At 42.7% G+C, this 16248-nt stretch overlaps 1 protein-coding gene across 8 annotated transcripts in view; it reads left to right on the forward strand.

Annotated features, from left to right (window-relative positions):
* PDE4D (phosphodiesterase 4D) overlaps window positions 1-16248 on the forward strand; it is a 611966-nt gene that overhangs the window by 402450 nt on the left and 193268 nt on the right. Inside the window, exon 1 of one of the 8 annotated variants that reach the window (XM_083703507.1) lies at window positions 1741-2120. The exons of the other annotated variants lie outside the window; for them this stretch is intronic. Coding sequence (XP_083559633.1) covers window positions 1996-2120 — 125 coding nt within the window. The 5' untranslated portion in view covers window positions 1741-1995. Of the gene's footprint in view, window positions 1-1740; window positions 2121-16248 lie in introns of those variants that run through there. 8 annotated transcript variants of the gene reach the window in all.

Below are 16248 nucleotides of genomic sequence, written 5' to 3' on the forward strand. Positions count from 1 at the left end.
CTTAATTCGTTCCGGAGGTCCGTACTTAACCTGAAACTGTTCTTAACCTGAAGCACCACTTCAGCTAATGGGGCTTCCTGCTGCCGCCGCGCTGCCAGAGCATGATTTCTGTTCTCATCCTGAAGCAAAGTTCTTAACCTGAGGTACTGTTTCTGGGTTAGCGGAGTCTGTAACCTGAAGCGTATGTAACCCGAGGTACCACTGCACAGCTATGAGGAAGTAAGTATAGATAAGCTGCAAGTAAAAACATGTTTTATTTTTTCCACTGTTGAGTGAACATTTAGGACTGATTTATAAGACCTTTCTTGAAGAAGAAGCAGCTGAAGAAGAAGCTAACCAAGTCAGATTAGCTTTTTAATTTCTTTTATCTTTGGGGCGATGTGACTAGTTTTCCTAAAATAAAGGCTGGTCACATCCATGTTAATTTTCCAGCCTGCAGTATGTGCAGCTGGAGAGGATCATTTTTTATTCCGGTTCTTGGACAACTGACACAAACGTTTGGCACCTCTCCTGTCCTGTTATTTCAGTGCTGTCGCCTCCTGCCCCCAACAACTTTCCAAAGCAACTCCCATTGGAACATAAGCAGACTGTTGAATCAGACCAGCTAAAGGTCAACCTAGCCTGTTTCCCGCAGTGACCAATCAGATGCTTATGGGAAGCCCACAAGCAGGGCAGGGAGACAATAGCTTTCCACCACAAGTTGCTTTCTAGCAACTGGTATAAAGTGAAATGTTGCCTCTGAACCTGGAAGTTCTGCTGAGCCTTTATTCATTTATTTCTAAGGGCATGCATAAATATTAAAACGCGTACAGTGGATAAGATAAAATCAATAATAAAAACAGCTTCCTTTAAAATATCTGGTGAAATGGAAAAGTCTTGAGCATCCGAAGTTCAACAAGGACACATTATTTCCCACCAGCCTGCTGGGACTGAGGTTCTAATAATTCAGGCCTTCAGGGCTTGCTCTTGTGTATAGGAAAGCTCCTTATATTTGCAGCAGGAGCCCATGAAGTGAAAAGCCTCCAGCTCATTCACCCTTCTTCACTACAGCTGTCAAAATTGAGAAGAGGCTCCACGCAGGTGCCTGTAGCAGCTTTTCCAGCCACTGGCTGGGATAGACTTCGTACAATGTGGAGCCTTATTCACAGGCTCCAGCATTTTAAAATCTAATCTAGACATCTTGCTTTTAGTTTGCTGGCTGCTGAGTTGTGCCCATGCAATGCGTTGTTGTCGTTTTTACTATAAATATTAACTTCTGAGTTTACATACAATGTGAGATAACTGTATCATTGGTTTTCAGCATATGTACACAGTGTAGACATGTTGCAGAGAGCTGCAGTTGGCCCCAACTCCCTGACCAGTTGGTGTTGCGCGCATGTCACAGGGGAAATATCTGTCACCCTTTCACACATTAATATGGTGAAACCAGATAGATGAGCTGCTCCAGAAATGTGAAGCAGCCCTAATATATCATCTGCAGTTTTACTGTTCGCCATAGCTTTCGCATGTAGATAGACTGAGCTGAATTTTCAAAAGAGATCTGAAGAAGAGATTTGCAAGAAAAAGCACCAATGAATTTGAATAAGTGATTTCTCTTTCACCGGGGGAGAGCGTCATCTGAGTATAAATAGTCCGTCTCGGCCACCTATTGCTGCACTGTAATTGCAGGGAGTGAGTTTTTAGAGGCTGCATTTGCAGTTGAGCAAGCTGTGCTCAATGTCTGTTGGAAGTGGGGGAGTGGAACTAAGCTCCTGGGAAGCTTTCCATTTTATTGGTTCAACCCGATTGCAACTCGACTCTGAATAAATGCAAGCCACTGCCTGTCTATCAGGGTGAACGCAGCAGCCGGAGAGACCAGGACCTTTTACCTTCCAGGCAGCCAGAGCACAAAGCTACACCTGAGCTGCCCACTGGAGTTGAATCCATTTCCCCAGATTTCCCAGGAATGTGTCCGTTTTGCCTTTAGCTTTCCTTTACAGCTTGTACCTGGATAAAATGAGTTTGCCATCCAGCTGTGAGCACCTGACTCTGGAGAAGGTGGCCAGGTTTCGAAGTGCCTTCATTCACGGATCACCCTATGCTATTAACAAGCCAATTGATATTAAACAGCAAAGGAGACGGTAACTTGGTGTTTTTTCCTGTTATTTTTAGCAAAATGACACACACCCCTTCCTCCTTTTCAGTTTACTGCTTTGTAATCTTTACTTACAGGGGAAGGGAGGGCTGTGTGTATTTGTGAAGAGAGGCAATTTAGCTACCTCTACTGCATATATTCCTTGATTACTTTTAAAAGCTGAAATTGAAAGTGTATGTGGTTTGAGAAAACAGCAAAAAACCCTCTGTTTTAAATGCACGGGGGTGGCAGTTCTGCTCAAAGTAAATACAAACGATAGGTGCAATCTGGCCATCAGGTATGTGTTACTGATTTGAATGGGATTTATGCATCAGTACTAGGAAAAGAGTGGTAGTCAAATGTAATAACTGGTCATTTCTCTCACGCATTGTGCTCACACGTCAGCTTCTTTAATGTGTATTTTTAAAGTAAAAACATTGCCAGGAACCTAGGAGCTGCACAACTAATTCAGCATGCCCCAAGAAGGCTTTTGGCGTAGGATCTTAAAGCAGCACTAATTTTGAAATAGAAGAGACTCTTTAAAGTACTTTGTGATGAATCATTATTATTACTACTACTAGCAGTATTGTTATCACTGTTGTTGGTGCACAAGGCACTTTTCAGTTATGTTAGTGGCATAGGCAGGTCCTGGCTGCCAGCAGCCTTGCAATATAAATCAGGCTGAGATATAATAAGGGGTGTGCACACATGCATGCCTTGTTCAAAGGGACAAGGGAAGCAGGAGAGTCACCAAAGTTGGGTCCACCTGTAGCTATTGCTTCTTGGCTCAGAAATATAAAAATGAAGTCTCCTGTCAAGCAGAAGAATGAGGCAGAAGATGCAAGTCCAAATCAATGAGTCCAACGTTCAACATAGTTAGGAAATCTGTGAATGTGCTTTGTGCTTTTCTTGGGTCTGATGAGTATTGAACTCAGGGGCACTTTCATTAGATCCAGGTAGCCTGGTGAGAAGCCCCTGTCCTTCCTGGAAATAGCAATACGTTAGGAAATGCACAAGTTTGCAACCCCATAGCATGCTTTGTCCTTATGCTTAGTCTTCCTGTCATGTGCTTTGTACCTTGCAAATTGTCCATAGGACAAGGGCACTCTTTCCCGACATCACCGCTGAATTCACTTCAATTTTGGGAGTGGGTTTACTTTGTTTCCTTTTTTAGAAAACCATGCCAGGCATGCTCCCCTCTTTGGAGTCTCTAACTTTAAGGCAGGGATGAAGAACCCCAGCCATTACAGCCAATGGCCAGGGATAATGGGAGTTGTAATCTAGCAACTGCGGGTTTAAGGTGTGCTTTAAGCTGTGTACTCCTCAAAAAGAGTTCATGAAGAAACACTTTTGCAAAGAGGTCTGTGTAAGGCCACGGGAACCTGCAAAAGGTGTTCTATAGAGGTTTTCAGGCTACAGTTTTCAACAGCTCCAACCAGGATGGCTAATGGTCAGGGATAGCATGAGTTGTAGTCCAACAATATGTCAAGAGCACTGTGTTGGCTACCCCTCCTGTTAGGGATTTTGTAGGTAGGTTTGTGCAGTGTCAAAGAAAGAAGAACTGTAGGAGAGTCATGCATGATCAGACCGAAGGTCTGTCTAGTCCAGCACTCTTCTAATTTCCAACGGTGCCTTGCTAGGTGCTTGCAAGGCATGTTAACGTCCCCTATCCACATCTGCTCTTCAAAAACTGAGGTTCCAGCTAGCTATCAATGACCAGTGTGGTGTGGTTGTTAGAGTGTCGGGCTAGGACCTTTGAGACCAGAGTTCAAATCCCTGCTCAGTCATGAAGCTCAGTGGGGCCAGTTTCATTTCTCAGCCTAACCTACCTCACAGGGTTGTTGTGAGGATAAAATGGAGTCATCAAATCATAGAATTGTTGGAAGGGACCAAAGGGGTCATCTAGTCCAACCCCCTGCTGTGCAGGGATTTTTTTGCCCAATGTGGGGCTTGAACCCGCAAGATTAAGAGTCTCATGTTGTACTGAGCTATGGAGAGTGGAGAGAACCATGTTCACCACTTTAGCTCCTTGGGGGAAAGGTGGGATAGAAATGTAAATAATAATTAAAATAATAGTTTATAATAAAAATGTCCATTGGTAGACGTAACCTCCATGAATTTTTCTAATCCCTCTATTAAGCCATCTAAGCCAGTGACTGCCATTAATGGTAATGAATTCTCTAAGCTGGCTATGTGTTCTTTGAAATAGTGCCTCCTTTTGTCCCGTTTGTTTGTTTAAAATTTCATATACTGCATTCTCTGCCAAAGACATGCTACTCAAAGGCACCGTACAGCATAGCAGAATCAAATGCAATAAAAACATCCCAAAGACACAATAAAAATAGAAGTCAGCCAGCATAAAGCACAGCTAAAAAGATCCCAGCAGAGGGAAACCACTTTTGAAAGCCATTAACCAGCCCAAAATGTATTCTGGAAGAGCTATATACTAGTCTTCTGGCATTTAGTACCCAGCCGGGCTTCCCTTGGCAAAGTGTACCATGATGTAGGTGCCACCAGGAAGAAGGCATAGCTCCAAATCCTTGCAGTTGTTACTTCTGGAATATGGGACAGAGCACTGCTCTGAACCCACTGTTGTTCTGTTCCATTGAGTGTCCCTGACTTCAACGAATATATGAAAGGGAAGACAAATTATTTCTGTTCACGCTCTCCATATCATTCATAGTTGTACAAACTTAATTGTAGAAACATAGGTAAAGGACCTCTGGATGGTTAAGTCCAGTCAAAGGCGACTATGGGGTTGTGGCGCTCATCTCATCTGCATATGGATCACTTTGTTTGCTCAGAAATCTTTTCCTGCTCTACATTTTGTTTTTATGGACATAGGATAGCCAGATCCATTCACAGTATTCCAGATGTAGACCTGCTGTTTATATAATGGCATTAGGATATGACGGACAGTAAGAGTTCTTCAGTCCCTTTCCAAATAATTTCTAACGCTGAATTTGACTTTTCAGCTGTTACCACACAATGGTTGCATTTGAATGTAACAATGAACTACTGCGCCATACTAGGGATTACTATGATGATGATGTATTGAATCTATATACTGCCCTATACCCGGGGGTCTCAGGGCAGCTGACATTTTCACCCTGAAGGCTGTGTTCATCCTTTGCCACCCTGTGTGCCATTGGTGGTATGGCCAAAAGTGGGTGTGGTCACCCCAGACTTTTGCTTGTGTGCACAACCAAACACAACCACACAGACCCTCCTCGAGGCTTGTATGTGTCGCAGAAAGCCATAGTTTCGTGTTAACACAAAAATCAAGTCACTGTTGATGTTTTTAGGGAACAATCTACGATGACCCCAAGGTCCTTTTTGTGGGTTGTCACAACCAGTGTAGACCTCTTCTATGGCATGGTGGTGGTGTAATAGGAATAAGTTCATTTCAGCAACCTTGAGGAAATACAGGTGCTGTGCACCATCAAATTAGCTTTTCTTACTTTAAAAAGAGTAAAAATTCTCCGGAAAGCCAGCAGAGGAATGGGACACACCTTTCCGGGGTGAAAGGAGGTGGCAAAATTAGCATTCAAAATGGCAGCTGGGTCTGATACTGAGAAGGGAGGCAGCAGGCATGAGATCAGGGACAGAGAGAGTGGGAGCAAGAGTGGAAATATTCTGTTCAATTGTAATTACCCGCTGATAGCGGTAGAGCTGGCATTTTTCATTTGGTTCATATCATCTGCTATGGCTTTCTTTCATGACCTCAGTGTCCGTGGCTATGAAGAAACAGGACTCAGACCCTTGCCAAGCATATTCATTGCTTAGGAATGTTTTGTGATAATACCAGTCCCTGTTGAATTATAGCTCAAAATGCTTTGGCCTCAGAGTTCTACCCAAGTATTCTGTTGAGGTTTTTTACAAAGTTGCATAAAGTGGAAGCTCTTCAACACATGGGTTCCATGAATATACGGAGTGATCAGAAATCTGGATTGACACTCCAGAAGGATTTCAGTGTAGTATTTCAAAAAATTGCTACTGTTCCTGTTTGATGTGTCCAGCTCTGACAAGTTCAAGATTTTAGGGTGTATTAAGATATTAGATTTTTCTGTCTTAGAATCATAGAATTGTAGAGTTGGAAGAAACCCCAAGGGTCCCCTAGCCCAAGCCCTTGCGGTGAAGGAATCTCAACTAAAGCATCCATGACAGATGGCCATCCAACCTCTGCTTAAAAAGCTCCAAGGAAGGAAAGTCCACCACCTCCCAAGGGAATCCGTTCCATGTCAAACAGCTGTTGCCACCAGAAAGTTCTTCCTGATGTTGAGTTGGTATCTCCTTTCTTGTAACATGAAGCCAGTGGTTTGGGTCCTACCCTCTGGAGCAGGAGAAAGCAAGCTGGCTCCATCTTCCAGGTGACAGCCCTTTAAGTATTTCAAGATGGCCATCATATCACTTCTAAGTCTCCTCTTATCCAGGCTAAACATTCATAATTATTTCAACCATTCGTCATAAGGCTGGTTTTTAGACCCTTAATCATCTTGGTTTCCCTCCTCTGCACTTGTTCCAGCTTTTCAATATCCTTCTTAATTTGTGACGCCCAGAACGGGACATGGTATTCCAAGTGTGGTCTGACCAAGGCAGAATAGAGTGGTACTATTACTTGCTTTAGATGCTATACCTCTGCTGATGCCGCCTAGAATAGTGCTAGCTTTTTTTTTGCTTCTGCATCTCATGTTAAACTTGTGGTCTACTAAGATCCCTAGATCCTTTTCACATGTACTGCTGGCAAGCCAGCCCCCCCCCCCGCCCCCCAATATTATATCTATGCAGCTGGTTCTTCCTGCCTAAGTGCAGAACCTTGCATTTGTCCCTGTTGAAATTCATTTTGCTAGTTTGGGCCCAGTTCTCCAATCCGTTAAGGTAATCTTGAATACCAGTTCTGTCTTCTGTGACGCTGGCTACCCTTTGAAAGTTGCTCTCCTCCACATTAAAATATTTATAGCAGATAAATGAAAATGCAGTCGCATTAGCAACTTGTATATTATGAGTATCATTTTTAGTCCAGCATCATGCTACAACTTGTCCTTCCTCTCATTATTGTTGAAATAGCAAGTCACACTACTTTAAACAAAAACAAAAACCCACCCTCAGTAACATTTAAGGTTAGAGGATGTGTGTGGACCTGTGTAAATACTGCCGAAGTTGGGACAATATTGGTCAGGGCTGGTTCAAGTTTAGAGAGGGTGCTTGGCAATAATAATAATAATAATAATAATAATAATAATAATAATAATAATAATAATTTATTTCTACCCCACCCATCTGGCTGAGTTTCCCCAGCCACTCTGGGCACCTTCCAATGAAAGATTAAAAATACATTAAAACATCAGTCATTAAAAACTTCCCTAAACAGGGCTGCCTTCAGATGTCTTCTAAATGTCATATAGTTATTTATTTCTTTGACGTTTGGTGGGAGGGTGTTCCACAGGGCAGGCGCCACTACCAAGAAGGCCATATGCCTGCTTCCCCGTAACTTCCCTTCTTGCAGTGAGGGAACCGCCAGAAGGCCCTCGGCGCTGGACCTCAGTGTCTGGGTTCAAGGGTGGGGATGGAGATGCTCCTTCAGATATACAGGACCTAGCAACGTGTCCTCTGTTGGATCGCAGCCCCCTCTCCAAGTCTGTGAGCCCACCAGTGGGCTTGCACGATAGTGGTGATAGGCAGCAGCAGCTTCCACTCAGGGCTGAACCCAGGCGCTACTGCCATTTTAAATTCCCAGTTCACAGGGAGGGGGCAGAGCACATGTCTCTAGAGCCTTGGCAGCCGACCAAGGCTTGCCTGCTAATGATGCCAACATGTGGACAGAGCGCCACAGCCACATTTCACACTAAGTGGCCTGAAAAGGCTTGAGCATGAAGAGCAGCCTTTTATTTTTATTCCATTTTAAAATGTGAAAGTGCTCCCGAATAACAGCAGACTTTCAGAGAAAAGGCCCTGGATACAGTCAGCATTATTCCATGCCATCAGTCTGCTCATTGTCTTGCTCAATTGGTAGCTATGGAAATGAATCAACAGTAATGGCCTATCGGTGAGAGCTAGGACCCAAACTATGGCGCGTCTATTAGCTGTGCCTTAGTGCCTCTAAAAATAGAAAGAGATAACAAATGGGGCCCAACATGCTTCCAGCATGTGCCTGAGCTTGTACATCATGTTCTGAGAAATAAAAATTTAAAAATGGAAGCTCTCAGTGACATCAATACAGTTGATTAGAAACAGATTGGGGGAGTTTGTGTTGTTCCAATGCAAGTGCCCTGCTCCCCCCCCCAAAAAAATCCCTCTTAGTTTATTAGCTGCAGGGGTGGAGATTTCATATCTTCTCTTGACAGCTATACTGGCTTGTCTTTACCAGTTTTCTTTAGGGGAATGGTAGGAATTTAGGGGAAAATAAATAAATAAATAAATAATAACAATATTTGTACCCCACCCATGTGATTAGGTTGCCCCAGGCACTCTGGGCGGCTTCCTATATAAAAACACAATTAAACATTAAAAAAACATCTCTATATAGCCCCCTTGTACTGAACAGGACTGGTCCTACTGTTAGGCAGAGTGAGGCAGCCACCTCAGGCAACTGATTTTGATTGTCACAAAAGGGCAGCAAATGCTGCTCCATTATTTAGCTTATTATCATTGCATTTTTATAGCCGGAGGAAGACAAGTCACTCATGGGATTTTTCTGCTGTGCCTCAGGCAGCAAAATGCCTTGAGCCATCCTTGAATGCTGAAGATACAACTCTTTATCTTTTGATAAAGATGCCTCAGGTGTATATTTTTGGGACCCAGTGTGTTTTTCTTGCAGTGCAGTTCTTTATATTTGAGAAAATAACAAAATATCTTGACATACATCATCAAAGTCATCATGACCAGTTTATTTATATGTCACCTTTCCACAAAAAAGGGGGAAAGAAATCATGCTCAAAGTGGCTTAAAACAAGGAAAACAGCAAAACACCCCAAAGTCAACAATCACAAAGATCAATTCAGAATAATGGGAATACTAAAACAGCAACATATAAAACAACAGCATCTTGATACTGTAAATGCAACAACATGATACCTCCTGGCAATACAAAAAATAGCAAGTTAGAAGGAAAACATTTTTGTTCTATTCCATTGAGAGCCAGTGTATATTATCTGGAGCAGAGCAGTTGTCCCATGTTGCGCCAGATAGCTAATTTTTTAAATTGAATATTTTTTGTCCACCTGTAAAATTCAGTAACAGTCCCAAAGTGGGCAAGAATAATAATATACTCTCTCTCCATATTAAACAGAATAATTAAAATCATAAAAGTAGGAGACTGAAATGGCTAAACACAGAGGAAGCAGTTAAAACAACAGATTTAAACCACCCAGTTTTATAAGCCGTTGGGTCATTCTGTAAAAAGAGTACTGCTACTAATAGTGAAGTGCTTGGGCAAACAGAAAGTTCATACCGTGATGACTAAAGCTTAATAATGAGGGTGCTTGGTGAATCTTCTCAAGAGGAATGTGTCACCTAGGAAAGGCCATTTCCTTGCTGCTGCTCCAAAGATGGAAACCCTCAGAGGAGGTAAAAGGTAAAGGACCTCTGGACAGATATGTCCAGTCAAAGGTGACTATGGGGTTGTGGCACTCATCTCGCTTTCAGGCTGAGGGAGCTGGCGTTTGTCCACAGACAGCTTTCCACATCAAGTTGCCAGCATGACTAAACCACTACTGACACGTGGAGGACTGTGACGAGTGCCAGAGCACATGGAAATGCTTTTTACCTTCCTGCCGCAGTGGTGTCTATTTATCTACTTGCACTAGCATGCTTTCGAACTGGTAGGTTGGTAGGAGCTGAGACAAGGCAACAGGAGCTCACCCCATCATGTGGACTCGAACTGCCAACCTTCTGATTGGCAAGCCCAAGAGGCTCCGTGGTTTAGGCCATAACACCACCCACATCAGAGGAGGAGTTGTGATGAAAATCTCAATTCTCACACAGATCAGTGCAGAAAAAGCCATATGTGTCTGCATCTTCCAGTCACATCTGGGCCTTGTCAACATTACCCCAGCCATGTTGGAGATGCCTACCCATGAGCAGCTCCTATGCAGCAACATAGGAGCAATGTTTAAATTGCTCATGGCATGTTGGCTGATTGCATGGGGCTTTCCCATGAAATTCGTACCTTGAAATGACAGTTCAGCGAAGAAAAAGCCCTGTGATTGACCCTTTCCCATTTCGTTGGGTTGTTGAAACATGACTCCTGAGTGATGCAGGAGCTTCTCACAGAAAAACAACTCCCACACAGCTAAGGCAACATTTAAAAGGTCCTATTGTTAGAACAGGTTGTATGATTATGTACCACGCTTGCAGCAGCCAAACAGTGAGGAAGCAGCAGCAACAATACCATGCTGCCAAGGGTAATGTTGGCCTCTTAGTTTTATAGCCAAGCCATATCCCTTCCTTTAGTTGTTGTGAAGGCGGCATCTTCTGTGTGGTAAATGTGGCACAGCTGAACCACTGCAGCCTGCTTGTCTTTCAGATGAATTGCCCTAGTTGCTACTTGACTTCGGAACAGGGGCCCCACTCCATGAGCTTTCTCCTAAGGTGGCCACTTCTGCATAGGCAGAGAAGTGGAAATGCAACACATAAAAAGGAGCAAGAGGTGATAGGTTTGCTAATAAAGTGAGGCTGAATCCTGATAAAATGGAGATTCTGTGTATGGGTGGTTGGTTCCTGGGTCTGGGAATTAGGTGTAAACCCTGTTCTTGGAGGGCTTGCACTCCCGCCTGAAGGAACTGGCTCACAGTCTGAGTGTACTCTTGGGTTCCACCTTGTCACTGCAGTCTCAAGTGGCTTCCATGTCCAGTATGCCCATCTTAGACTGGTTCCACAGCCATTGGTATTTCTTGGCCTCAGTTGTCCATGCTTTGGTGACCTCTCGCCTGGATTGCTGTAATGTGCTGTATGTGGGGCTGCTGCTAGTGTAGAATGTGGCTTCTAGTTTGCTTGAACAGTTGTATGCAGCTCAGTGGGACCCTGAGTCGCTGTCCTGGCTGCCAGAGAGGTACTGGGCCCTAGTCAAGTTATTACTTGAACTTAGGTCTTGTATTAGGCATGCAAGGCATAAGATAGCTTGGGATCCAAGTATCTAGAAGAGTGCCTGCCCAGTGATTATCAGGGAAGGCATTGTTGGTAGAGACGCCACTGGGGGTTGCCCATTTGGTGGAGACTCATAACAGGACCTTTTCGGTGGTGGTCCCCTATTTGTGGAACATTCTCCCTGGTGAGGTGCATCTGCCTCCCCCATTATTAACATTTAGGAGAAACTTAAAAACATTTCTGTTTATCCAGGCATTTGATGGTTGAAAGTTCTGTCTCTTGGCAGCCCTGAAATTATTGGTTTGAGAGTTTTTAGGGGGTTTTTAGGTTGTGTTTTTTTAGAAGGTTCCTTTTAACTGATTTAAGTTTTTAATTGTGTTGCCTTAGTATTGCTATGTTTGCCACCTGGGGCTCCTTTGGAGGAAGATGCAATACATATATTTAATAAAGAAATTTATGAATATCCAAATTTCTATGTATAGATGCTGTATGTCTCCAAACGCCCGTTGCAGAGAATCACAAGTAGCAAGGATGCTACTGGTTTCAGGTCCTACTTTCAGGCTTCCCATATAGAAATCCAGTTGGCCTCTGTGAGAACAGGGCATTAGACTAGTTGGCCCTTTGGCCTGATCCAGTGAAGCTTCTCTTACGCATTTATGTCATAAAATATAAGAATGAAATTCCTCTTTCCTAGGATCAATGAAGAAACTCATAGCTGCTGCAAGGTTAAAGTTTCGTAAACTATAGTTTCTTACTGCACCCTTGTGTTTTAAGTGGTGATTTTTCCTTTGGTTGCTGGCATTTAGGAAAAAAAAACCCAGCAGAATCATTTATTTCGATATAAAGAGGAAATACCATTGAGTTTGGTTTTATTGCACGCACGGCAGTTTAATGTGTTGCCTGGGAACTCTTCTTGGATGAAAGATGGCATAGCAAAGAGACATTAAGCTGTTCCTGCTTGCGGTTCTTAGAAGCTTCTACGTTGCTTCATGAACTAGTGGTAGTGAGGATCCATGTACCTTTGTTTCCCCTGTCCATTTCAAAAAGCTATCTTTGGACTTCAGGCATGCTGGTTCTTGAAATACTATGTAAATCAATAAAAATAATTCCAAAAGCTGACTTGTTAACTTGTAAGGTCCATACCTCAAGCATTTTTCCCCTACCACTCCCCTAGACCCCACCAACCTTTGACAGCAGTGGCAATAAGAAAAACTGCTGGGGACAATGGAGAGTGTAGATTGCTCTCTCTCTCTCTCTCCCTCTTTCCTTCATCAGATGAGTCATTTGATGAGCTGGGAGAGGGCAATAAGTCTACACTTAATTTGATCATGCCCATTGACAGGCAGCCACCAGAGTGTTGGCCAAAGGTTAGCAACCTTTGAACTGGCTGCTTGAGACAGCCCCTACAGGTGCTGCCACAGACACTATCTGACAGTCGAGGTGTGTGAAACCAATATAAATGAACTTAGGCAAAGTGTAGGTACTTATCAGATCCAGCTACTGAGAGTCTCTCAAAACTATTCTTCATTCAATACAAGGAAATTTATGTTTGTAGTTCTGAGCAAACAAGAGCATCATAACTCTGGCATTAAAAACCAAACATATAAATCCTCTCCAAATTAACATGCAAATGTTATCTCGTTTACAAGCTTTCCTTCACTGAGAGTAATGGTCTGGAACCAAGGTCAGGTATATTTCAAACAACCTTTCTGTAAGGAATGCCATTCAAGAATTGCCCAATAATTATAGGGATTTGCAGGTCCCTACCAGAGCAGACCATTAGCTGTGCTAATGAAAATAGTTGAGAGAGAAGTGAAACCTGACAGTGCAGTTGTTATATTATGTTATGTTATTATTTTATCATTAAATTAAAATGCCTTTTCTCCTGGGACAGGTCTACCCCAATTCAATTGTTCAGCCTCACTTCATTTTAGAGCTTGACTCTGCCTGAATCTTTATACTCAGAAGTAGGGAGGTTAAGAAATATCCCCCCTTAAGATTGAAATCCTATAGCACGAGTTGACAACATGGTGCCCTCTAATGTTGTTAAGACTATAACTCCCATCACCCCTGGCTAAGACTGATGGGGGCTGGAGTCTAACATCTTTGGGTGGGCATTATGTTGCCTAATCCTGCTATAACACACCTGGGAGTAAGCTCTCTGTTGCAAGTGATGAGACTTAACTGCTGAGTAGACATGCATACGATTGGACTGCTGGTGAGCATACTTATCTGACATATCCCAACTTGAGCAGAATGGAAAGAAAGTTAAAGGACTGTTCCATTCACCCAGCATCTAACTGTTCAAGCAAAAAATACATACAAATATAGATTTTTGCTGGTTGGCATATGTTTGAGCCTATTGTTGTTTTCATGGACACAAAGTCACAGTTACGGTAATTTCCTGCCTTCTTGCTGCTAGTGTCACACTGATCTGTGCAGGTTAATGAGATTTCCTAAATCCATGAATGAATGTAGATAGATGCTTGTCCCTTAAGAGGCCAATGTGTTTCTTTTCCATTTGAAGATAAATACTCCATGAGATTTTCAAACACGGGATAATGCTTCCCAGCATGAACACAGTAGCCACACCTAGAGAGATCCCCATAGACTGCCCTAGAGGTCTGTCTGCCCACCTGCTCCCAGCACACAGGTGCATGTGGCTCCCCATTTGTGGAATGCTCTCCCCAGAGAGACTTGCCTGGTGCCTTTGTTACACACGTTTCCAAGCACAATTCAAAGTGTTGATGCTGACCTTTAAAGCCCTAAACAGCCTCGGTCCAGTGTACCTGAAGGAGCGTCTCCACCCCCATCGTTCTGCCCTGACACTGAGGTCCAGTGCCTGAGGGCCTTCTGGCGGTTCCCTCGCTGCGAGAAGCCAAGTTATAGGGAACCAGGCAGAGGGCCATCTTGGTAGTGCCGCCCGCCTTGTGGAAAGCCCTCCCACCAGATGTCAAAGAGAAAAACAACTACCAGACTCTTAGAAGACATCTGAAGGCAGCCCTGTTTAGGGAAGCTTTTAATGTTCAATAGACTATTGTATTTTAATATTTTGTTGGAAGCCGCCCAGAGTGGCTGGGGAAACCCAGCCAGATGGGCAGGGTATAAATTATTTATTATTATTATTATTATTATTATTATTATTATTATTATTATTATTATTTAATATTATACCTTTAGGCAGCAGGTGAAAACATTTACTCAGAAGTAAATTCCATGGTGTCCACTGTGGTATTCTTCCTAGTATGCATGTTTCAGACTGCAGCCCAACATGATGCTTCTTTCAGAACTTTTGGTTTTTTATTTGCTATTCCGAGAGTGGCTGTAATACCTATTGAATATTGATTGTAAAGAAATTAGTCACAAAGGACACAACGTCCAGGGAGGACCTAGGCAATATGGCGCCCAATGTGAGGCCAAAATTGGATGCCCTAGTGCCACCTTTCCAAAGCCAGGTAAGGGAGACCCTGGCTTTGGGGAAGGAGGTGTGAGGCTCTGGCAGAGTCTGCCTAGAGCCCTCCCTCCTCCTTCCCAAAGCTGGACAAGGGCTAACTAGGCTTTGGGAAGGACACTGTCAGAGCCCCATGCCTCTGTCCCCAAATCCAGCACTTCCTAGGCTGTGCAGAGAAACTGATCATGCTGTCCTGAATCTGCCGCTGCAACATCTTCTTTCTTCTCAATGAGTGCTCTGTTTTGCCTCCATTTTGGGAAATGCATATCTAGACATATTTTTCTTCTTCTTAAGGAAGAGAATTGTAAGCAGCTGACAAGAAAGCTACTGCCTTATTAGCCGTACACAGATAGTTTGCCATGTTTCTGTAACTTTGAAAAAAACCTATTGGGATACTAAACACTGGTTAAAATGCTTGTGGCAAACCCGACTTTACGACGGTGCAAAAGCATTTTTCACATTATTTGAAAAATAATTTGAATCTCCATGGCATATCACCTTTTAATGTGCTTTTTACTGCCTCCTCTAGTGTCAAAGGGGCAATAAACAGGATTTGTTTGCAGTACAAACAAAATAAAATGAATAATAAAAAGTTTAAACCCAGAATTTGTTATCAAAACACTGCTGTGTTACTGAGCTATGAAGCAAGTTTTTCATTCAAGGGATGTTGGATTAAATGAAGCCTCTTCTCAAAAAGAAAGAAAGAAAGAAAGAAAGAAAGAAAGAAAGAACGAGACTACATAGATGCTTCAGCAAAGCATTTTCTGAAAGTTCCTTGAGCTTTGTGACTTTATGTCATTTTAATAAGGCATGTGCCAGGTCTTCTGGTTTTCGTTGATAAATTCAATTTTTACACCTTTTCCTCATGTTCTTTTCAGTACCAATAGTGCCTGCTTTGTGTAAACCAAGATAGCTGCTCTCCCACTGACTGCTTTGTAATGCCTTATATTTGAGACCAAACCACATTAAAATTTAAGGAAGGTTTGATCCATAGAGATTCAGTTCCACTTTGAAGGGATTAGTGCTTTTGGAGTTGAGAATTCTGTACTGAAAGTGGGCAGCGAGCCAATTCTACCTAATTTGATCCTATTTTTGTACTTTTTATTTTCCATCCTGGACTTAACCACCAAATACCCACCATGAACTTTCTAAACTAACCTAGCCTTCAGGTATGAATTGTAGGCAATGTTAATAAATTACTAGGAAGAAGCCTGCTGTTTTAGCCAGCCTTGCCCCTTACTACCTGAAATTGAGCAAAGCCTTGATAAATTATAAGATACATGAATGGCAAGCACAGAATAGCCTTGTCTATCTCCTTAACATCTCATTAATTCTCAATAGAAGCTAGGACAAATAACCATTAGCGAAGGTTATTGGATCTTAAGAATTAACCAACAAATAACTTGCAAAAAGTAAATATTAAGAACCAGCCACAGTGCAACAGATGTTGGCCACAAGATAAGCAATGCAATTGTGTGCTTATTACATCACCATTATTAAACACAAAACCTCCAGTGTTTAGATAGCATTACAGTTATGAGGCAAATCAACAAAAAACAGGAAATTTATGCCTGGGAGTGACGTTTTGGGACGAGGAGAT

This window comes from Podarcis gaigeae (assembly GCF_964106915.1).
Source record: "Podarcis gaigeae genome assembly, chromosome: 11".
NCBI lineage: Eukaryota > Metazoa > Chordata > Lepidosauria > Squamata > Lacertidae > Podarcis > Podarcis gaigeae.